The 25533-nt window shown below is 37.2% G+C and overlaps 1 protein-coding gene across 1 annotated transcript in view; it reads right to left on the bottom strand.

The window, feature by feature from the left end:
- Positions 1–25533, bottom strand: part of NME8 (NME/NM23 family member 8) — a gene marked incomplete at both ends in the record, with an annotated part of 52449 nt that overhangs the window by 25630 nt on the left and 1286 nt on the right. The window contains 3 exons of the mRNA XM_081079721.1: positions 596–656; positions 16438–16554; positions 22469–22540. Coding sequence (XP_080935847.1) covers positions 596–656; positions 16438–16554; positions 22469–22540 — 250 coding nt within the window. The remainder of the gene's footprint in view (positions 1–595; positions 657–16437; positions 16555–22468; positions 22541–25533) is intronic.

The following is a 25533-nucleotide window of genomic DNA, read 5'->3' as shown; positions in this document are numbered from 1 at the left end:
CCCTTTCCCCTCCAAAAATGAATAGATGGGCACTAGTTATTTTAATGCAATTCACATACATTAGAATCACACCTGTGATCTATCCAACTCACTATTACTAGTAAGTGGAGTTTAAAAGCAAGCAAACATTACACATTATGGATTTATCCACATTTATCTACACATTCTTAGATGTGTTTGCTTCTGCTCCCTCTGGAGGATGGACACACACTCATACATCCACACAGGCAATCCAGTAAAGGCAAGAAATTAGTAACTGTGAAGGAAACTGGGAGTATACGTCATCAAGAAAGAGATTATCTTCATAAGTTTTTGGAAGACGATGAAAGATGACATAAGAGGAAGCTGTTGTCTAAATTAGATATCCCTGATCCTGCTGGGTAACCTTTGAAAGGCTCCAGGCACAGAGACAAAAAATGGAAGGAAAGAGAAGCCAAAGAGGTTGCTTTTTAATAACTGACCCTAATATTGCACAAATCATCATTTATCCTATCAACTAATATTGATGTCACTACAGGCTCTTTGCTGCTTCAAGCGATGCTGTAATGAACATCCATGTACACCAATCCCTTGTCATTACTTTAAATCTACTTACCATTATTTTTGTGGGATGCTTCCCCAACATCTTCTGTATCTATCAATGCAATTTCATGATACTACAGAAGAGAAATGCAAATAAAATAGTTATATTTTAATATAATAGTGAGTTTTTAGAAAGTTTGTTTCTAATAAATATTTATAATTCAAGGGATAGAAAATAAAGTGGATATGTGCCTGCATTTATTTAACACTACTTTTCCCAAGCTTTCCACTAAAATAAAATAAGGAATATTTAAAACAGTTGAGGTAGGGGAACTATCACAAATAATGGATATATGCTCTATGGAAATGGTTAAAAGCAAAAACAACAACAACAAAAAAACAGCTTGAAGCTTAAGAAGAGCACAAGGAATAAAATAAGAAAGAAACAGAGATTAACAAGTAAGAAAGCAATAAATATATAATTATCATGTTAAAGATCAAAAGTGCATTTGATAAGTTTCAAGATCCATTCCTGACCATTACTATTTGGAAATTAGAAACAGAAAGATACCACCTTAACATACACACACACACACACACACACACACACACACACACACACACACATATATAAATGTATATATATATATATATATATATATATAAATGTTAAATCACATAAGCCTATTGGAGCACTTGAAATGAAGTTAGCCCAAATTAAGATGTGCTATAAGTAAAAAACACACATATTCCTAACATTTAATATGAAAAAAATGAGAGCCACAGAAATCAGAGGAGAAAAAAGACATAAAAGGCATCCAATTGGAAAAGGAAGAAGTAAACTGTCATTATTTGCAGTTGACAAGATACTATGTATAGAGAACCCCAAAGATTCCACACAAAAACACTATTACAACTGATAAATGAATTTAGTAAAGTAACAGGATACAGAATTAATATTCAGAAATCAGTTGCATTTTTATACACCAAAAACAGACTATTAGGAAGAGAAATTAAAAAAACAATCCCATTTACAATTGCATCAAAAAACAAAATACTTAGAATAAATTTAACTGAGGAAGTAAAAGACCTGTACTCAGAAAAGTATAAGACATTGAAGAGAGAAATTAAAGAAGACACAAATAAATGGAAACATACCATCCTCATGGATAAGAATAATTAATATAGTTAAACTGTCCATACTACCAAAAGCAATCTATAGATTAACACAATACTTATTTTTTTTAAAAAATGGCATTTTTCACACACCAGAACAAACAATCCTAAAATTTATATGGAGCCATAAAAGACCCCCATTAGTCACAGCAATCCTGAGAAATAAGAACAAAGCTGGAGTGATCATGTTACTTGACATCAAATTGAACTATAAATAATCAAAACAGCATGACACTGGCATAAAAAGAGACACATAGATCAATGGAACAGAATAGAGAGCCCAGAAAAAATTCATGCCTATGTGGTCATTTAATCTATGACAAAAAAAGCAAGAATTTACATTAGGGTAAAGACAGTCTAGCTAATAAAAGCTGCTTGGAAAACAAGACAGATACATGCAAAAAAGTGAAACTGGACCACTTTCTTATACATGTACAAGAATAAACTCAAAATGAATTAAAGACTTAAATGTAAGACTTCAAACCATAAAACTCCTAAAAGAAAATACAGGAAGTAAAATCTCAGACATTACTTTTAGTAATATTTTTACTGATATATCTCCTCGGGCAATGGAAACTAAAGGAAAAAATTAAACAAATGGGACGATATCAAATTAAAAAAAATTTTCCCAGCAAAGGAAACCATCAACAAAATAAAAAGACATCCTACTGAATGGGAGAAGTTATTTGCTAATATACATCTGATAAAGAATTAATATCCAAAATTTACATATATAAGAAAAAAACCTCATACAACTCAACACCAGAAAAACAAGCAACACAATTAAAATACTGGCAGGGGCATGAATAGACATTTCTCCAAAGAGGACATACACATGGCCAATAGACATATGAAAAGATGCTCAAGTTCACTAATTATCAGGGAAATGCAAATAAAAACCACAATGAGATACCAACCTCACTCCTGTCAGAATGGCTATCATCAATAAATGAACAAACAAAAAGTGCTGGTGAGGATGTGGAGAAAAGGGAACCCTTGTATAGACGTCATCAAAATGGCGGCGTGAAGTGAGCCTCTGCAAAGCTCCCCTGGAATTTACAACTAATCGAACAACAGTAACACCACAAAGGACTCCCTGCACAGCAGACATGCGAGACGAAGAGCCCACTACTGAATTCACCTAAAGGTGGGAGAATCGCGCAAGCGGGGGAGGAGGGAAGGGAGAAGTGCGGAGACGGAGCCACGAGGGCGCAGGACGCAGACCTGGCTCAGTGCTCTGAGCTCCCTGCATCCCGGAACTACCGCAGCTGCAGGAGAGGGAATAACTCGGACTGCTAGGGCTCCGCTTATGGCCCACAGGGCTGAGGGGGCAGCATATAACACGGCTGAAACCAACGCTCACGGCAGAGACCTCGCAGAAAAGACTGAGGGAAGAAGGCTGAAAATGGTGGTTTAAGCCCTCACAGCCGAGCAGAGAACAGAAGCTTTAGGCACTGAGACTAGCCGCCCCCACCCTACCCTCCCAGAACTCGCCCCACCCCCACTTGCCCGGTGCTAGAAGCCGAACAGTAGCAGTATCAGATCAAAAGAACAGAATATTTGATGTTCTGAGAACTGTGGACCACTGACATAGGTTCGCAACCCAACTAGTTCCAGCAGAGGGGAGGGAGCTGTGGATGCAGGACCGGCTGTGGTGGTGGTCGCTGCCACTGCTCTAGGCCACCTCTCACAACTCACCCCACCCCTGGCCCCACCTTTCTGGGCAAATCCCTGCAGGAATAAACACAACTGCTGAAACATACCGGCTCTAAATCTGGTGCAGGAAGAGCTTTGGAACTTCAAAAGCTCTCCCCATACCAACACGGATGCTGTGCCCTGTGACCTAGGTGAACTATTAACAGAGGAGAAACCCGTCTCCCAGGGAATCCCCCCATTGTGTGAGAAACTGGAAGAGTGCAGAAAAAACATAGCACTACTGTGTGAGAGAGGAAAAAAAAAGGCTGCAGTCGGCGAGAAAATAAAACATTCTACCAACAAGTATTGGAAAACAAAAGAAAGACCTCTTTCTATCAACCTGTTGCAGAAGCCACTCCTGCAGATGTCTAGGAAGAGAAATAACAAATCAGTAATTTCCATGAATAACAAAGGCAACAAGACAGCTCAGAAAGAAAGTGAAAAGTCTCCAGAAAAGGAACTTAAAAATATGGAAATATGTGACTTAAAAGACATGCAATTCAAGATTGCAGTTCTAAAAAAACTCAACGAGATACAAAAAAACACAGAAAAGCAATTTAATGAATTCAGAAACGCAATCAAAGAACAACATGAGCATTTTATGAAAGACATTGAAATTTTAAAAAAGATTCAAATGGAATTTCTGGAGATTAAGAACTCAATAGAAGAAATTAAGAATGAAATAACCAGTTTAAGTAGTAGAGTTGACCAGATGGAGGAAAGAATCAGTGACATCGAAGATACAAACCTGGAAATTACACAGATGGAAGAAGAAAGAGACTTGAGACTTAAAAGAAATAAAAGAAATCTACAAGAACTTTCTGACTCCATCAGAAAGAGCAATATAAGAATAATGGGCATACCAGAAGGAGAAGAAAAAGAGAAGGAAACAGAGAATATATTCAAACAAATTGTCGATGAGAACTTCCCAAACTTGTGGACAGAACTGGATCCTCGATCCAAGAAGCAAATAGAACAACTAATTACCTCAATCCCAACAGGCTTTCTCCAAGGCACATTGTATTGAAGCTGTCTAAAATCAATGCCAAAGAAAGAATCCTCAAGGCAGCCAGGGAAAAGAAAATGGTAACCTACAAAGTAAAGCCCATTAGATTATCATCAGATTTTTCAGCAGAAACTTTACAAGCAAGGAAGGAGTGGGACCAAATATTGAAACTATTGAAAGAGAGAAATTATATGCCAAGAATAACATATCCAGAAAAGATCTCCTTTAGATATGAAGGAGGAATAAAGACCTTTCCAGACATACAGAAGCTGAGGAAATTTTCTAACACATGACCTGCACTACAAGAAATACTAAAGGAAACTATTCAACCACCATCAACAGGGACAATTTGTGGCAATCGAAACATAAAAAGGGGGAGAGTAAAGGCCTGAACCAGAATATGGGAATGGAGAAAGTAAGCATGCTGAAGAAAATGGAATACTCTAAATATCAAACTTTCTTTTACATAATCTTAAGGGTAACCACTCAAAAAAAAATCCAGAACTGAAATATATACTGTATTAAAAGAAGATACAGAGGGAAACATCATAGAATACCACCACACAGAAATAATAGACAACAGCAAAAAGGCAAAGAAACAATGGAGACACAGCCTTACCAGAAAACTAAAGATAGAATGACAGGAAATCCTCACGTATCAATAATCACCCTAAATGTAAATGGACTGAACTCACCAATAAAAAGGCACAGAGTAGCAGACTGGATCAAAAAACTAAACCCAACCATACGCTGTCTACAAGAGACACATCTCAGCTACAAGGACAAGCATAGACTCAAAGTGAAAGGGTGGAAATTGACACTCCAAGCAAATGGTACCCAGAGAAAATCAGGTGTAGCCATACTGATATCAGATGAAACAGACTTCAGGGTGAAAAAGATAACAAGAGCCAAAGATGGACATTTAATAATGGTAAAGGGGACTATACAAAAAGAAGACGTAACAGTCATCAATATTTATGCCCCCAATAAGGGAGCACTGAAATATACCAAGCAACTACTAACAGAACTAAAGGGAGAAATTGACCAAAACACAATTATAATAGGGGACTTAAATACATCATTGACAGCTATGGATAGATCATCCAAACAGAAAATACATAATGGAATAGCAGCCCTAAGCGACACATTAGATGAAATGGACATAATTGACATATATAGAGCACTTCATCCTAAAACATCAGACTATACATTCTTTTCTAGTGTACATGGAACATTCTCAAGGAAAGACCATATATTGAGACATAAAATCAGCCTCAGCAAATTTAAGAAGATTGAAATCATACCAAGCATATTCTCTGATCACAAGGCTTTGAAATTGGATATCAACTGCAAAAAGGAAGCAGAAAAAACACACAAATACATGGAGATTAAACAACATACTTTTAAAGAACGACTGGGTCAAAGAAGAAATTAGAGGAGAGATCAAAAGATACATAGAAACAAACGACAATGAAAATACATCTTAACAAAATTTTTGGGATGAAGCGAAAGCAGTGTTAAGAGGGAAATTTATATCATTACAGGCCTATCTCAAGAAACAAGAAATATCCCAAATAAATAACCTCATGTTACACCTTAAAGAACTAGAAAAAAAAGAACAAGTGAAACCCAAGGTCAGCAGAAGAAAGGAAATAACTAAAATCAGAGCAGAACTAAATGAAATGGAGAACAAAAAGACACTTGAAAAAATTAATGTGACAAAGAGGTGGTTCTTTGAAAAGATTAACAAAATCGACCCTTGGCTAGACTCACTAAGATAAAAAGAGAGAAGACACTAATTAACAAAATCAGAAATGAAAAAGGGGAAGTTATCACGGAAACCACAGAAATACAAAGGATCATGCAAGAAGGACTATATGCCACCAAATTCAATAACCTAGAAGAAATGGACAAGTTCTTAGAAACATATAGCCTTCCAAGGCTGAACCATGAAGAACTGGAAAATCTAAACAGACCAATCACCAGTAACGAAATTGAATCAGTCATCCAAAACCTTCCCAAAAGCAAAAGTCCTGGACCAGATGGCTTCACTAGTGAATTCTACCAAACCTTCAAACAGGATCCAATACCAATCGTGCTCAAACTCTTCCAAAAAATTGAAGAAGAGACAGTAATCCCTAACTCATTTTATGAGGCCAGCATTACCCTGATACCAAAACCTGGTAAGGACAAAACAAAAAAAGAAAACTACAGACCTATATCTCTGATGAATACTGATGCAAAAATCCTAAAAAAATTCTAGTAATTCGAATACAAAATGCATTAAAAAGATTATTCATTACGACCAAGTGGGGTTCATCCCCAGGGCACAAGGAAGGTTCAACATCCGCAAATCCACCAATGTGATACATCACATAAACAAAATAAAAGACGAAAATCATACGATTATATCAATTGATGCAGAAAAAGCATTTGACAAGATACAACATCCATTTATGATTAAAACACTTAATAAAATTGGTATAGAAGGAAAATACCTTAACACAATAAAGGCCATATATGACAAGCCCTCAGCTAATCTCATAATTAATGGTGAAAAACTGAAGCCCTTTGCTCTACGTTCAGGAACACGACAGGGCCGTGCCCTATCACCACTGCTTTTCAACATAGTGTTGGAAGTCCTTGACAGAGCCATCAGGCAAGAGAAAGAAATAAAAGGCATCCAAATTGGGAATGAAGAAGTTAAATTATCACTCTTTGCAGATGACATAATGCTATATATAGAAAACCCTAAAGACTCCACCAAAATGCTGTTAGAAACAATCAACGAATACAGTAAAGTTGCTGGCTACAAAATCAACGTACAAAAGTCCATTGCATTCCTATATACTAACAATGAAATCTCAGAAAAAGAAATACAAAAAAAAATTCCCTTTGCAATTGCAGCAAAAAGAATAAAATACCTAGGAATAAACTTAACCAAGGATGTGAAGGACTTGTATGCTGAAAACTATAAGACATTTTTGAAAGAAATTGAAGAAGACACAAAGAAATGGAAAGACATTCAATGCTCATGGATTGGAAGACTCAACATAGTTAAAATGGCCATATTACCCAAAGCAATATACAGATTTATGGCAATCCTCATCAAAATCCCAATGGCATTTTTTAAAGAAATAGAACAAAAAATCATCAGATTTGTTTGGAACCACAAAAGACCCCAAATAGCCAAAGCAATCTTAAGAAAAAAGAACAATGATGGAGGTATCACATTGCCTGACTTTAGCTTATACTACAGGGCTACAATAATCAAAACAGTGTGGTATTGGCAGAAAAACAGACACATAGACCAATGGAATAGAATTGAGAACCCAGAAATAAAACCACATAAATATAGACAGATAATTTTTGACAAAGAAGCTAAAAACATACAATGGAAGAAAGTCAGCCTCTTCAATAAATGGTGCTGGAAGAATTGGAAAGCCACGTGCAGAAGAATGAAACTGGACTGCTATCTGTCACCATGTACCAAAATCAATTCAAAATGGATCAAAGACTTAAGCATAAGACCTGACACAATAAACTGCATAGAAGAAAACATAGGTACTAAACTTATGGACCTTGGGTTCAAAGAGCATTTTATAAATTTGACTCCAAAGGCAATGGAAGTAAAAGCTAAAATAAACGAATGGGACATTATGAAACTGAAAAGCTTCTGCACAGCAAAAGAAACCATCGACAAAATAAAGAGGCAACTGACTAAATGGGAGCAGATTTTTGCAAACAGTGCCTCTGATAAGGCACTAATATCCAAAATATATAAGGAACTCATGAAGCTCAACAACAACAAAAACAATCAACCCAATTGAAAAATGGGCAGAGGACCTGAAGAGACATTTCTCCAAAGAGGACATACACATGGCAAATACACATATGAAAAAATGCTCAACATCACTAATCATAAGAGAAATTCAAATAAAAACCACAATGAGATATCAACTCATCCCAGTCAGAATGGCTATCATCAACAAGACAAATAGTAACAAGTGTTGGAGAGGCTGTGGAGTAAAAGGAACCCTCATACACTCTTGGTGGGAATGCAGACTGGTGCAGCCGTTATGGAAGGCACTGTGGAGGTTCCTCAAAAAATTACAAATAGAATTACCATATGACCCAGCAATCCCTCTCCTGGGTATCTACCCCAAAAATTTGAAAACATTTATACATAAAGACACATGTGCTCCAATGTTCATTGAAGCATTGTTTACGGTGGCCAAGATGTGGAAACAACCAAAATGTCCTTCGAGAGATGAGTGGATAAAGAAGTTGTGGTATATACACACAATGGAATACTATTCGGCGGTAGGTAAAGATGATATAGGAACATTTGTGACAACATGGATGGATCTTGAGAGTATAATTCTAAGCGATATAAGTCAGACAGAAAAAGCAGAGAACCCTATGATTTCACTGATATGTGGTATATAAACCAAAAACAACAAAAGAAGAAGACAAACTAATGAGAAACAAGAACTCATAGACACAGACAATAGTTTAGTGGTTACCAGAGGGTAAAGGGGGTAGGGGGCGGGAGATGAGGGTAAGGGGGATCAAATATATGGTGATGGAAGGAGAACTGACTCTGGGTGGTGAACACACAATGGGATTTATAGATGATGTAATACAGAATTGTACACCTGAAATCTATGTAATTTCACTAACAATTGTCACCCCAATAAATTTTTTAAAAAAATGTATACTATACAAAAGTGTATCCAACAGCCAGTGGCTCAGGCGGTTGCCTCTCCGTGCTCCTAACTCCAAAGGTTGCTGGTTCGATTCCCACATGGGCCAGTGGGCTCTCAAGCACAAGATTGCCTGTTCGACTCCCACAAGGGATGGTGAGCTGCACAGCCTGCAACTAGCAATGGCAACTGAACCTGGAGCTGAGCTGCGCCCTCCACAACTAAGACTGAAAGAACAACAACTTGAAGCTGAATGGCACCCTCCACAACTAAGATTGAAATAACAAAAAGCTTGACTTGGGAAAAGTCCTGGAAGTACACACTATTCCCCAATAAAGTCCTGTTCCGCTTCCCCAATAAAATCTTTAAAAAAAGAAAAAAAGGAATTTGCCTCAAGTGGCCACATTACAAAATAATAATAATAATAAAAAAATGTATACTACCACCACAGCACACGACAATACTATTTTTGCTATATCTTCACGCACCCTTGAAATTGTCAGAATTTCTAAAGTTTTTTGTCAGTGTGATAACTGGAAAATAATAGTCAATTGCTGTTTTTAATTTGCATTATCCTGAATACAAATGAGGTTGAATTAGTCACGCACAAATGCTAGTCTGTGATTTGTCGGTACGTATTAGCTTTTACTGTTTTTCTATTTCAACGTTTTTTTCTTTAGTCTTTATAATTATCAGGATAACAATCCTTTGTCTACTGTGTACATTACAAATATCTTCACTGTAACACCTTATCTTTTAGCATAAAATAATTTTTAATTTTGATGTAGTCAAATGATTGATAAGCAAATTATATTATACGTTTGCTGATATAAAATTCTTCTTGCATTCCAATGACAAAAAAAGAAAAAAAGAAAAGGGAACCCTTGTGCACTGTTGGTGGGATTGAAAATTGGTGCAGCCACAATGGAAAAGAGTATAGAGGTTTCTCAAAAAATAGAACTACCTTATGACCTAGCAATTCCACTCCTGCGTATTTATCCAAAGAAATCCAAAACACTAATTCAAAAAAATATATGCACCCCTATGTTTACTGCAGCTCCATTCACAATAATCAAGATTTGTAAACAACCAAAGTACCCATCAATAGACAATTGGATAAAGAAATTGTTGTACATTTATATACAATTTAGTATTACTCTGCCATAAAAAAGAATGAAACCTTATCATTTGCAACAACATGGTTGGACCCAGAGGGTATTATGTTTAGTGAAATTAGTCAGACTCAGAAAGACAGACACCATATGATCTCACCTATATGGGGAATCTAAAGAACAGAATAAACAAGCAAACAAAACAGAAACAGAATCATAGATACCGAGAAAAAACTGATGGTTACTAAATGGGAGGGGGTTGGGGGATGAGTGCGAAGGTGAAGAGATTAGAAAGTACATATTGGTAGTCACAAAATTGTCACAGGGATGTGGAATATAATCAATAATGTTGTAAAGACTATGTGGGTATAAGATGGGTACTGAACTTTTTGGAGGGATCACTTCATAGATTACATAAATGCCTAACCACTGTGCTGTACACATGAAGCTAACATAAAATAATATTGAATATAAACAATAATTACACACACACATGTGCGCGCGTGCGTGAGCTCTGACAACTAAGTTCACGAACTTGTTGTAACGATCTTGCTAACCTTTTTTTGATATCAGAGGGATTATTCATTATGAATTTGTACCAACTGGACAAACAGTTAACCAAATTTACTATTTGGAAGTGCAGAAAATGCTGCATGAAAAAGTTAGACGACCTGAACTTTTCTCCAACAATTCATGGCTCTTGCATCATGACAATGCACCAACTCACACAGCACTGCCTGTGAGGGAGTTTTTAGCCAGTAAACAAATCACTGTATTGCAACACCCTCCCTACTCACCTGATCTGGCCCCCCATGACTTCTTTCTTTACCCGAATGAAGAGAAAGGAAATATTGAAAGGAAGACATTTTGATGACAGTTTAGGACATCAAGGATAATATAACGACAGCTGTGATGGCCATTCCAGATAAAGAGTTACAAAATTGCTTTGAAGGGTGGACTAGGCACTGGTGTCAGTGCATAGCTTCCCAAGGAGAGGACTTCGAAGGTGACCATAGTGATATTCAGCAATGAGGTATGCAGAACTTTTTCTAGGATGAGTTTGCGAACTTAATTATCTGATCTCATATATATGTGTGTGTGTGTGTACACACACACACACACACACACACACACACACACACACACTGGGGGTGCCAAAAAATGTATACAAGTGGACACTTTGGTCAACGTTGCCCAAGCAGTAGTTTGCTGCAATCAGAAGTGTCTGAATGCTGATGGTAACCACCTTGAGCACCTCTATTAATTGCAGAAGTCACATTTGACTTGTATTCATCTTTTGTTATTGGTATATATTGAGTATTACAATTTTAATACAGTTTTTTCCTTTCTTAAAATGTGTATACATTTTTTTGGCACCCTCTGTATATACAGTCAAAGGATGGAAAGTACAGGTATAGGGAATATAGGCAACGGTATTGTAATAGCTGTGTACAGTGTCAGAGGGGTAGTAGACTTGGTGGGTTTACCACTTTGTGAGGGATGGAAATGTCTAATCATTATGTTGTTTTGTACACCTGAAACTAATAATAAAATTAAATATAGAAAATAATATGAAAATATGAATGTAGAATATTTTACTTTTTATATTGAGTGTATCTTTAAATGGGAATCTTTTTAATATATTGGATTAAATAAAAGGGGCTTTTAAAATTAGTTTCACCTGATTCTTGTTTCTAATGTGACTAGTAAAATATTTTATATTATGTATGTAGCTCAAATCGTGGCTTATGTTTCATTACTATCAGACAGGGCTGTGCTAGACAAGGCAATTAGATAAGAAAGCTAAATGCAGATGTAGTCAACAAAATGGAATAATATAAAATAAACATAATGTCAATAAATTTCTTGTATACCCACTGTTATTAATTAAAACCAGATGTCATTCTGTAAGAACAGCAAGAACAATGAGAACAATATAATCATAAAACAGTACACATAGAGAAAGTGGATACAATACAGCATTGGGAGAACATGTTTAGGGGTCATTCTGTCTCACTTCAAATTCTGGTTTCACCACCTACTAATTGCCTGTTTCTGGGGAAACGACTTAATGTTTTTAAGCACGGTCTTATCATTTATAAATATCTTATAAGATTTCTTGAGGTTCCATTTCATAATAGCACATAGGAGGCCACTGAAGTCACCTCCCCACAAGGACACATCCAATGTTCAGCTACATGTTGCACAATTCCCTCTGAAAGAAATCCAGAAACTAACTGAGTGCCTCCTATACATCAGGCAAATGCGGAAAAACAGACAAAACAAAAAAACAAAAAACCTCACCATGTTGAAAAGGGTAGGAGAGGTTAAGACACAGTCTCACCATAAAAAAACTCCACCCCTGGCACAACAACATACAATCAGGGTGGAGCTCACAACTCCCAGCATTTTCCTGAGGAAGGGTTTAGACTCAACATCTAGTGCCCCAAATCTTAAGACTTTCAACAGAGAGATGGACCCTCAAAAAGCCTAGCTCTGAAAACCAACTGGGGCTTGCATCCACAGGATCTATGAGATACAGTAAATAGCTCTTAACAGGCTCCTGAGGACTCACTGTGCCTGTACTCCCAGGGCTCGGTGCAGAGATGGCAGACTGACACACCCAGTTTTTTTTCCTGAGAGGGCTATTTGGAAATCTTAGAAGCTGTAGCCTGAGGGTCAGTCTCTTTATTTAACAAGGTTTAGGGTCTGACTGCAATTCTCTCCAGACACCTGGGACGCCAGCAGAAGCCATTTTGTGCTCTCCGTCTACCCTACTCCAGGTTGCTGGTGTCTTCCTGGAGGGAGATTGTGCACATGTCTGGTGCCTTGGATTTTGCAACTGTTACCCAGGGAACAAACCCCTTGTTCACTTGGTTCTAGTGGCCAGCAGAGCTTGCATTTGCACATCCCACAGGAATGTAGCAAACAATAAAATAGTTTTTGACCAGCTATTCCCCAGGGCACAGCAAAAAGGCAGCTGTCAGAGGGACCCAACTCCCAGTATTTCCCTGAGGGATCCTATTTGCATGACTTGGGGACTGCAGCCTGAGGATCAGGCTTTTACTATGACACACATCTAGGGGCTAACTGCAATATTCCCCAGAAACCAGGAAGGCTGGCAGGCCCCTTCTTTGCTCTCTCCTTCTGCTTGTTCCAGGTCACTGGTATTTACATGAAGATAGCTTGAGTGCACATCTGTTACCTCAGCTTTTGTAGCTGCTCCCCAGAGGGCACATCCTTTGATAGCCTGGCTCTGGCACCCAGCAGGGCTGGTGTTTGTTGATTCAGTAGAACCAGCAATGGATAAACCGTCCAAACAGAAAATCAATAGGAAACATTGGACTTCAACTTTAAACTGCACATTAGACCAAATAAACTTAACAGATATGTATAGAACATTGCATCCAAAAGCAGCAGAATACACATTTTTCTCAAGTATGTGTACAACATTCTCTAGGATAAATCATGTTAGGCACAAAACAAGTCTCGATAAATTTAAGTGGATTGAAATTATATCAAGCATCTTTTCTGGTATGAAACCAGAAATCCACTACAAGAAGAAACTGGAAAATTCAAATATGTGGTGATTAAACAACATGCTACTGAACAACCAAAGGGTCAAAGAAGAAATCAAAACAAAGGACAAATCAAAAACCACCTTGAGACAAATAAAAATGAGAATACAACATACCAAAACTTAAAGGATGCAATAAGAGTTCTAAGAGGGAAGTTCACAGAAATAAATGCCTATATTAAGAAAAAAGAAAGGTCTCGAATAAATAAGCTAGCTTTATACTTCAAGAAATGAAGAATTAGAAAAAGAATAAATGAAGCCAAAGTTAGTAGATGAAGGAAATAACAAAGACCAGAGCAGAAATAAATAAAATAGAGATTAAAAGGACAATAGAAAAAAAATCAATGAAACTAAGAGCTTGTTTTTGATCCACTGTTGGGAATCCACTGATGCAAAGGGCTGACTCTTTTCTATTTTATATAAGTAACTTGAGCATCTGCAGATTTTTATATCCACAGGGAGCCCTAGAACCGATACTGAGGAATGACTGAGTTTGAGGGGCATCAAAAACTATACAGGGATTTTTCAACTGCATGGGGGTCGATGCCCCCAACCCCCACGTTGTTCAAGGGTCAACAAGCTAAGTATCCATCAAAGGATGAATGGATAAAGAAAATGTGGAATATACATAAAATGAAATATTATTCATCCATAAAAAAGGAGGAAATCTTGCCATTTGTGACCACATGGATAGACCTTGAGGGCATTATGCTAAGTGAGGTCAGTCAGATAGAGAAAGACAAATACTGTATGATCTCACTTATATGTAGACTCTTAAAAATATCTGAAGTCATAGATATAGAGAAGAGAATGTGGGTGCCAGAGGCAGAGGCGGGGGTGTAGGGGAACTGGGTGAAGATGGTCAAAAGGTACAAACTTTCAGTTATAAGATAAATACATTCTGGGTATAATATACAGCATGGTGACTATAGTTATTAATACTATATTATGTATTTGAAAGTTCTAAGAGAGTTAAAAGTTTCCATCAGAAGAAAAAAGTTGTAATTATGTGAGCTGACATGTTAACTAAACTTAGTGAAATAATGATTTGGCAATATACATATGTATCAAAATATCATGTTGCACATCTTAAACTAATACAATGTTATTTGCCAATTATATCTCAATAAAACTGGGGGTGAAAAGATTTCTGTAAGGATTAAATGAGATCTATTAATATTTGCAAATCTTAGCAAACAGTAAGTCCTCAATAGTTCCTAGTTATTAAATATTTAAAAAGAAGTGGGGGGGGGATGTTAAGAGAGGGAAAGGAAGAGACAGACAGAGAGAGAAAATGGGAGATTTCCTGAAAAACAAGAAAACCTGAAAAAGAAAATGTCCTTGCCTCACTATTATAAATAATAGTGATAAATCATTTTTTATAATTTATCACTATAAATTTATATCACAATATAAATTCCCTACATTTGCCTTTGTCAATTTTTTATCAAAATGTTCATTTTTTTCCTTAGTGCTCATAAAGTACTTTGTATACACTATGAATATTAGCACAGTGACACGGAGTGCAAGCATTCTACCCAGCCTATTGCCTTCTTTTTACATTTTAGGATGCTCACCAAAGTTCTGAATAATCAAATCTATCAATTTTACCTTTTTTGATATCTGTTTTGTGTTATGCTTACAAAGCCTCCCTCAACCTATGGTAATGGGTATGGTAATGTGAATGTTTGCCAATATTTTCTTCTAACTTTTACATTTTGTTTCTTCATATTCAGCTCTTTAATTCATCTGTAACTTATTTATGTATAGAATATGAGGAAATGATACAACTTTCTTATACAAACAGTTAACCCAATATTCCTAAGTCTATTTATTGAAGTGTTGATCTTTCCTTGATTTAAACTGACACTTTTTACAGCAAATACTTGTCAACTTTGGGTCTCTACCATCTCATTCTTTCTATTTTTCAATATATCCTGGCTCATCTCTACTTTCTGTTTCTTAGATTCATACTTTCCCTTGTTTGTTGTTGTTTGGTGTGTTTGTGTGTGTGTATTTCAATAACACCAGTCGCTTCTATTTATCTGCCTATATTTCTGATCACTTTGTTATGTGGCTTACTTTCTCATGTTATTATGTTCATATCTCTACATCCTTTATCATTTATTTCTTGATTTTAAAATATTTTATTTCTTATTACATAGGTAATACATTTCACATACACAGGATCTTATTCTCAGTATCTTATTAAAATGTACTCTTTTTTTCTTCATCAATCCCTCTTTCTATATCAATAATACAGAGCTAGAATATCCTAAATAATATTCTGCTCTTGGATTTGTATAATTTATGACATAAATTACAGACATCTTATGTAATATATTCACTGTTGTTAGCATTTGGATTGATTCCAAATTTTTAATAACATAGACAACACTGCAATAAACATCCTTTTCTATATTTGTCTCATTATCTTCTTAGGGAAAATTATTGGGAGTATAATTGCTCGAAGGATACATGCGCTTGTTAAGGCCTCTGATTCATATTGACAAAATACTTCCCAGAAACTCTGCAGCACTTAGATAGATAGATAGTTATATAATTAGGGAAAATGTTTTAGGAAAACAACAAAAGAGACGTAATGCAGTTTTTTAAGACTAAGACAGTAATCCAAAGTGTTACCTGAGGGCGAACCAGTTCACCTGTTGCAATTTTCCTCTCCTCATTGATCAACTTAATAATTTTTTTACTAACAAGTGGTGCATTTGCACCATTAATCTTTGCAATAATTTTGCCATTCTATAAGAGAAAACAAAGTATAATGGAGACTTTTATTTTCAGGATAAGTCAAGAGCTAACACTTTCAACTGGACTAAGTCACCACCCCCCATATCCACACCCACACCCATCCTTTTTTTAGCAATTGTAATTAGCCATTTTAAAATAATCTCATGATGTAAAAGTTTGTCTCGATTTGGTAAACCCAGCTCTTCGAGTCCTGCTTCCAATCTGTCTGTCCTCCTAGACCTAAAGACAGGCCTTCCCTGTGTGACATTTTGATGTTTCTGTTGAGGCCTACCAACATCACCCTCCTAATTATTTTTGACATTATGTACCTTTTGACTGTATTTCAACACATATTTATTAAACACCCTGTTTACTAACACTGCACAGGCAAGTTGGTATGGAATATTAATACCTGACCTAATTAAATTACCAAAACAACAACAACAACAAAAATATATGTGAAACAACAACCATGACAGGAGCCATCAAGAGAGAAATAAAGAACTGGGAGCATCTGTAAGAATTTGTCCTGAACAAGGAGATTGGCGAAGGAACTTATCAATATCAGGAAGTGATTCTTGGTTTAAAATATGAAGGATGGGTAAAAGATAACTAGGCGAAAAAGAGAAGAAAGAGCATTCTAGTGAGGCAAAAGGAACAGAGATGCAAGAGTCCTATGGACAGACAGGAATATGGCAAATGAGAAAGCCAGCCAAGAACGTGAGGGGTGGGTGCTTGGTCTGAGATGAAGCCCATAGCTGGGGGAAGCAGGGAGTTCAGAGCTCAGTGGTCATGAAGGATGCCTTTATCCTGAGTGCAGTCGGAAGCCTTTGGAATGTTAAAACAGAGGCAGTCACTATGATTAGAACCATTGTTTATAATGATCATTTCATCTACCATGTGGAGAAAGGGTTAGCAGGGGAGCAGGAGAAGATTTCTGTATACAAATTAGATACTATTGTAGAAGTAAAGATGAGAGAAATGGTTGCTCCGTCTATGGCAGTGGTGATGTAGTTGGAAAGAATGCAAAGAAGCAGATGAGTGTGAGAAAGACTTAAGTGGTAAAATTGACAGGTTCAAGGTCTGTTGTGGATTGGGTATGATGTAAACAGAAGTTGCTAAGATGACTTTTTTGTTCTGGCTTGAGAAACTAGATAAATTAAGATGTTATTCACCAAATGAGGCAACACTAGAAAACCAATTTCCTGGATGGAGGGGTGGGGATCTGCTGTTAGACCAGCTCATTGTGAGATGCTCTTGAGAAAACCAAGAGAAAATGTCAAGGCACCATCTGGATACACAAATCTGGAGCTCACAGTGTAGGATTTAGCTGAAGATATAAACGAGTTATTGATACATAAAAGGTGACTACTGAAACTGTATGTGGAGGAAATGTTCTAAGGAAAGTATATGGCATGATAAAGTCAGTGTTTACTAGCTGCATAAAGAAGGATGAACCTGCATCTAGGACAGCGAAAGAAAAACCAAGTTACGAAAACCAAACGAAGCAAATGTTTCAAAAAGGAAGAAGACATGGTCTCTCTATTCAGTATATTTCAGAGTTACAGTATGTGAAGACCTAAAATATCTGTTTTATTTAACAAGGAGAGTAATTGGTTATAATTGGCAACAGCAAATTTGGTGGAATAATCAGACAAAAGTTAGATTGAATGGATGTGAAATTAATGGGATGAGAAGAAATGGGGTAAAAATAAATGTAAAATCTCTTTTGAGAAATTTAGCTGTGAAGTAAAGGAGCGAGATGGTTGGTAGCTGGAGAGGAACATGATATCAAACATTATTATTTTTTATTTGGAAAAACTTAGTCATGTTCAAAGGTCAATGAAAAGGATCCAGTTGAGAAACGGTTAAATGAAACCTGACACTCTATACCACTTCCCACTAAAAGGAACTTTCCAAGGATTCTGTGAGCTTTCTAATGTCCCTTGAAAAAGCCCTTCCTGTCTGAAACTTGCTGGATGAATTTGTTGTCAGCTAAGAATGCTGACCAATACACAGGGCCACTGTGGGAATATTTGCAATGGGCTTGATGGGGGCTTTGTGGTTACAGATCATTCTTACATGAATGATAATGGATATGGAGCAGTAAGTGATAAAGTCTGAGGCATAACTGCAGGAATAGTTGGAGGAGGTGCACTGGGAGCAAAGCTCATTGGAAGTTAGGAGGTCAAGTACCTGACCACTGCACTGTACACCTGAAGCTGAAGCTGAATAATACTGAATGTCAACTATAATATTATATATATATAGTCACAGGATGTGGAGTACAGCATAAGGAATAGAGTTCGTGGAACTGGAACAGCTGTATACGATGTCAGAGGGATAGCAGATTGGGATAGTGGAGTTATCACTTTGTGAGCGGTGTAAATGTCTATTACATTGTTTTGTACACCTGAAACTAATTTTATATAAAATATATATGTATAAAAGAATTGAGAGGCCAGGGGTAGCAGGTAGGTAGGTGGGTGAGCCTGGATGCACTGCCTTGGTCCCATGGTGCGTCCCTCTCCCATTAGGCCCTGGTCCTCGAGGCCGCAGTACCAGGCCTGGGAGTTCAGTCACGTGGCCCAGAAACTCTACCTCGCCAATCCTATGAGGGCACGTATGGTTCTCATATATAGGCATGCTGGTGGAAGTTTGTGTATTAAAGTAACAGATGATTTAGTTGGTTTGGTGGATGGAACAGACCAAGCTGAAGATGTAAAGATTGAGAAATCCCAGAGTCAACTATGGTGAGGTATGGTAGCCAAGGAATCTCATGGCAGTGTCACCATGGAAATAGACTGAACGGTTTGAAATGAAGACTGCTTGCCATGTTCTTAGGAAGTAAATATCTTTTGAATTTGACAAAGTGTTGGGACAGAAAATATATTATGTAACTGAGTGGGCTATTCAGAAGCCCTGAGATCATTTTTTGCACTTTGTTTTTTAATGTTTACTTTAGAGAGCTAGGAATGTAAATGCTTTCAGTTAGAAAGTCTTTATTTATTTTTGGAAATTGGACAAGAAATGCATCTATCTTGGAAACTTTGCAGATTATTTGATGTTGGGCAAAATATATAGTTATTTCTTTTGGTAAATTTGTAGTAGTAATTGAAAATGAGATGTCAAGAAAAGCCTATACTTCCTTAAATTTAGTTTATCCATCTTTAAAAGAAAATTCAATATAGCCATTTGTGCTGGATTAATGGATTTCTTTTAGAGCATAAAATTTGTACTGTTGATGACCAACAAACACAAAATACAGTAACTAGAATTAACTGCACAGCAGTATAGCTGATTATGTTTAGTAGTGTAGTTCCAGATTGTATCCAAAAGGAATTGGGAAAACAAGTATGCTTTACCTTAAACTTTCTAAATTTAAACCATAATTTTAAACATAAAGGATTCATAGTATTATTAGCTTGTTGAGCAGACTTACTTTGAATCTAGTTTTCAGCCAAAACAACTACAGTGACCTTAAATCAGGGGTGTCCAAACTGCGGCCTGCGGGCCAACTGCAGTCCGCAATCCATTGTTAATTGGTCAGCAACAAATTCCAAAAATATATTTAGTTTACTTAAATAAACCAGATGAGGCAATATGTACTTCACCTCAAGTGAGTGGCCCGGCTGTTTGTGTATTTTACTGCACATGGCCCTGGGTGAAAAACGTTGAAAAAAGTTTGGACACCCCTGCCTTAAATGCATGAACAGAATGATCACTGATGGACGGAAACCAACGTATTACACAAATATTTGCCATATATTTCCCAGCTACAGTTTCTCAGAATTATGTGAACTGTTAAATCTTTGCATACCTCTTTGACCTCCCTGTCCATTTCTCTCTGCTTCACCAAGGTGTTAAGCATGACTGTCACAACTTAGGTTTCCTGTTAAACCTAAAGTATGATATTATTTGATATTTATCTTGTATTTGTAACCTGAATATTACCACCTAAATGTGATGTTCACATGTTGATTCCTACATTGAAATATTTTTTGTTAGGAATTTGTCGTGTTGAGCAACATTTTAATATGGAAAGTTCCATTAATCGTATGAATTTTGACAAGTTTCAGAGAGGTCAGTAAATAAAATATTATGTGACTATAAAAAAAAAAAAAAGAATTGAGAGGCCAGCCCAGGATAGTGGGTGGGTTGCAGATATGGATACTGAAGTCCCAGGGTGATGGCAGGAATTGGGTTTGAAAGGAAGACTTCAAGCCACGTGCCAAAGTCTTCAGTCATCTACAGAATTAATTCAAAGGCCAGTAAAAACAGGAGTAAAGTGGAGGAGAGGAGGTTTTGTCAAATAGTGTGGTCCTCCAGTAAGCAAAGCAAAAAAAGTTATTGGAGTAAGAAGTAAAGGAAACATCAGTTCAATTCTACTCCTGGCCTCGGGAAACAATCTGAGAAAAGAGTCACCACTTCTGGGGAGCACAGAAAATGCCTTACATAAGGAGCCAGATTTAAGGAAAGTAAGGAAGTAGAACGAAAGCTCAGAGCCATAGGTAAAGAAAGATCTTAGGAAACTGACCAATCGCTTACATCAATTCCAGATGTCACACAGTGAAAGGCTTTGAGAGATGGGGGAGAACTGAGTACTGGGTCAGGAAAAGAAAATTCTGAGTGTTAGAAGCATGAAGCCTGCATGGCTGGGAGGAAGGGTGGACTTACACTTTGAGAATTGATTGCAGATAAGAGAACACGGATTGGATGGGGCATTTAAGGAGGGTGGGCGTGGGTGTACTGATGAGACCTGATTGTCCTGGCAGGGTGACGGCTGTCCCAGAGCTCCAGACTCTACCTGCCCAGACTTTCTTCCTCAGTCCCATGCTCCTAACTGCTGCCACTGCTGCCAGCCTCCTCAGGGTCCCGTCAACCATTTCTGCCACGTGCCATTACTCATTCTGGTTCCCTAAACTACCTCTAGGCCAGGGGTCAGCACACTATGACCTAACACGGAGCCAGTATTTTGGCAAAGCTGAAATACTTACTCTCTGGCTTTTACTCAAAAAGCTGGATGACCCCTCATCTAAGTCATCAAATCCTGCATATCCAGATCTACAATGCAATTTTTTCATTCAATTAACCCAGTCATTCAGTTCTTTGAAATAGTTGCAAGAGTATTATTCAACAGAAGCAAAGACTTATACCCAAGAAGTGTTTTTAAGTCCCTATTTCTAATATCAAAATGACAAAGAATTACCCAGCAGCAGAGGAGCAGTCCTAGCCCTCTCTGTGAAGCCTCTCCCTACGATCCCAGTTCTCCAGCTCTGGAGCAGCTACTCTCTGTGACTAGCACTTAACTGTAATTCTCCTTTTAGAAAATAGCACTTACTATGTTTTTCTGGTTTTAAAGCTGTGTGTTCATTACAGAATATTGGGAAAATATAGAAAAGTATAAAGAAGAAAACTTAAACTATGCATCCTTCCCCCAAACATGGAAAACTGCTACTGACATTTTGTTGAATGTATTTTCTGTCTTTGTTCTATGCATTTCTAAATACAAAGATAAACACAATATATATTACAAAATAGTGATCATACAGATATTTGCTTGTATTGCTATACATGAATATTTATAATCAATTCTCTTCTACTGGGAATCTAAGAAATTTCCAGTTTTTCACTCCTGTAAATAATAATTCATCATACAAATTCTCTGATTATTTCCTAAGAAAGGTAAACAAGTCATGTTTTTCTTTTCCCTGATCAACTCAGTGTGTGGTGGTCTAATCTCTCAATCCATTATCAGTTGCTAGAGGTCAGGTTATGAAATCTATTAATGGATAAGCAAAGATAAGGCAAAAAATCTATAATTACTATCATCAGAGGAGTTCCATGGCAATTTTACAATGCTACTTTTCTCTAACTGTAAATTAGAATCTGATAATCCATTTGAGATGATAAACATTGTACTTACAACACTAAAGAGAAAAATTGGTTCACATTTGTCTCTAAACGACTGCAAAGTCACAATGTTGTCGGCTTCTGCCTGAAAAAAACAATTTCACAGAATAATAAATGAAACTATGTCCAAGTCATTAGATACACTATGTACAAAAAGCACGGAGATACATACATTTTTATTTCTACGTTTACTACAACATTCTCTTAGTATGTCATAATTGTTTTAAGGATCAAATTGCATACACTGGCAAGTCAGGCCCTGCATCATTTGGCTGAAACCTGATGTCTGACTGTTCACCTATAAAAGTGAATCCAACCTGCAGCTGAAGTCATTTCCTTGTGGTTTGCTAGACACCACCCACGCTTTCCTCACTCCTTACCTGCTTCTTTTCCAACCCAGCTCAAGTGTCCTTCCTCTAAGAAGTCATCTTTCTTCCTTCTGTTGCCAATCACCTCCACTCCAGACAGAACTTACTGCACCTCTCTCAGGTCACCTATGGCCCCTTTCAGTACTGTAGGACTGTCATATGGGCCTATCTCATCTCCTTTGTTAAAAGGACACCTTTGCGCACAGATAGGTGATGTTTCATATTCACCTTTGCATATCACCCTCCCCGGCATCAGTCATAGGGTTATACATAAAAAGGAGCTTAATAAATACTTCCAAATACTGGTTGGTCATATCTCAAAGTCTTTAATTTTTATGTTTGTAATTTTCTTAGAGTTTTCTCACAAAATTCAAGTTGTCCTAAATTGATTTAAAAAAAACAAACAAAAACAACTATGTATTAGTTTTGTGTTCCTCCATATTAACAGAGCATCCCTTGGGCCAGCTGTCAGGAGGAGGTCATTGGTAGGGGCTTCTATAAGAGCTGTTTTTTGCAACCTAAGGCAACTGTTTTCAAACTGGGATTTCTGCAAGTTCCTCAACCACTGCCAAGGATGGTAAGGGGGAAGGGTCCCTCAGGCCGATGCTATAATTTTTTTTTAAAGCATATTGGAGTCTACATCATTTCCTTCTTTCCTTCCTTCCTTCTTTCCTTCCTTCCTTCCTTCCTTCCTTCCTTCCTTCCTTCTTTCCTTTCTTCTTTCCTTCCTTCCTTCCTTCCTTCCTTCCTTCCTTCCTTCCTTCCTTCCTTCCTTTCTTCCTTCCTTCTTTCCTTCCTTCCTTCCTTCCTTCCTTCAAAGATTCTACAGCTTTCAGAAAAGAAAAAAGGAAGGGGCTGAAAGAAACAAATCTATAATATTAATGGACAGAAGTCAAATATTATATTTAAAAGTAGTCTAGGTATCATCATTACAATGTCTATAATCATAATAAAGTACTAACAAGTAAAGCGTTTAATAATATAAAAGAACTGCAATAAATTCTATTTACTGAATTTGTATACGTATAGTTGCAATGTTAGCATAGGTCTTAAGTCTTTTAAAAGAGCACATAACAGGAAAACTTTTATACTGACCATTCAGCTTAGGATGATTTAAATAGGTAATCGATCTTACAGGTTTTAATTTTGGATTTAAATTTACAAGTTCAGAAAGGGTCCCTTTCCTAAGCTAACTGCAGAAAGCAAAATATCCAGTAGAGGGCCCCCACCCATTGCTCACAATGAAGCGTTGGAAACTACACATAGTATAAACGTTCTTCCCATTTAAAAGCAAGTCATATAAAAACAGTATCAGTCTATGTGAATGTACTATTGTTGGGGGCATTCAAACATAGCAGAAGAGAAACCATTCAGAGACAACACACAAATTTTTTTGTTAAACAGATGCTAGTTATTATAGATTGGACATATTTTTGAAAGACTACTAACACATCCCAGTGGGATAGACACAGTCGTGGACCTGAGGCCTCATGAAGTAGGCTGAGGAATTTTGTGTGGCGCGGGTAGTGCTGGGAGGACACAGACAGAGACCTCTGGGTTTCGGGAGGAAGCACAGTTGAGACCCATATCCTCACACAGCTCTGTGCGGTGCTGAGATGGGATCCCAACAGTTATGTAGTCTGTTCCCTTCCACATCTACTTGTCAGCCTCCATCACCTGCCCACTCCACACACACCCCAAGTTGGTTCCTACTCAGACCCTATAAACAAGGAGGGTATGACGACTCTAGACCACCTGGAAACACAGCATCAAGTTACACTTTCTCATCGCCTAAGGACTTCTTGCTTTGGTTTCCTCTGTTCAAGTTCCCCTTCAGCTAGCCTGACAGGTGAGCAGGGGTCCTGCCTTGTTTTCAGTCTCTCCGAATTGACCCTCAATTTCCTTTTAGACACTGGAGTTTCCCCATGACCACTAGCCCATGAACTTGCACTCCTACCACGTCCAGACAGCCACTAGGATTCATAAGAATTTTCTGATGATCCTTCATTGTCTGTGATCCATTTGCCAGCTATTATATCCTTTTGATGTCCTTTAACTTCTTGCACCTACCCATTGTCTATTGCATGTGGCAATTCCCTTTAAGCCCCATTCTCTGTCCTCTGAAATTAGGTTAACAATTGTGGATAGCCATTTACTCTCTGTCTCTTTTTTTTTTTACACTTTTTTCTTTGTTGGTTCTTCAGTTTTTTGGGTTTTTTTCTTTACCACCTATTCTCTTGAAGAGAAAAAATAATAAGTGAGTTTCTAAGCTTCAGACTACTTATTTGTAATGTTGAACTAAGAAGTCCTGTAAACAATGTGTCTGTGGAAGAGGATGGAAGGTCAAACACAAGTTAAGGTCACTAAGCAATTTCATCCCAAGGTCTGGGTTGGAAGGCATCCTGGAAGGCCTGAGAGGGTGCAGTGGCTTAGCTTCATGTTTGCATCAGGGGTTCTGCATGTTAGGGGTAAAGAGTAAAGATATGTAATCACTTATCTGCTGCTGCATCTTAGGTCTAGCTGGTTTAGACATGTTTCTGTCCAATCAAAACAAAATACGAGCCACACTTATACTTTTAAATTTTCTAATAGCCACATTTAAAAATGAAAGCAAAGTAACAGGTAAAGATAATTTAATAATATATTTTCCTTAATTCAGTATATCCAAAATATGATCATTTCAACATGTGATCCATAAAAACATTATTAA

Source organism: Rhinolophus hipposideros (assembly GCF_964194185.1).
Source record: "Rhinolophus hipposideros genome assembly, chromosome: 18".
NCBI classification, from domain to species: Eukaryota; Metazoa; Chordata; class Mammalia; order Chiroptera; family Rhinolophidae; genus Rhinolophus; species Rhinolophus hipposideros.
Note: the sequence above shows the minus strand (reverse complement) of the source record. Positions and strands in the feature narration are given on the sequence as shown.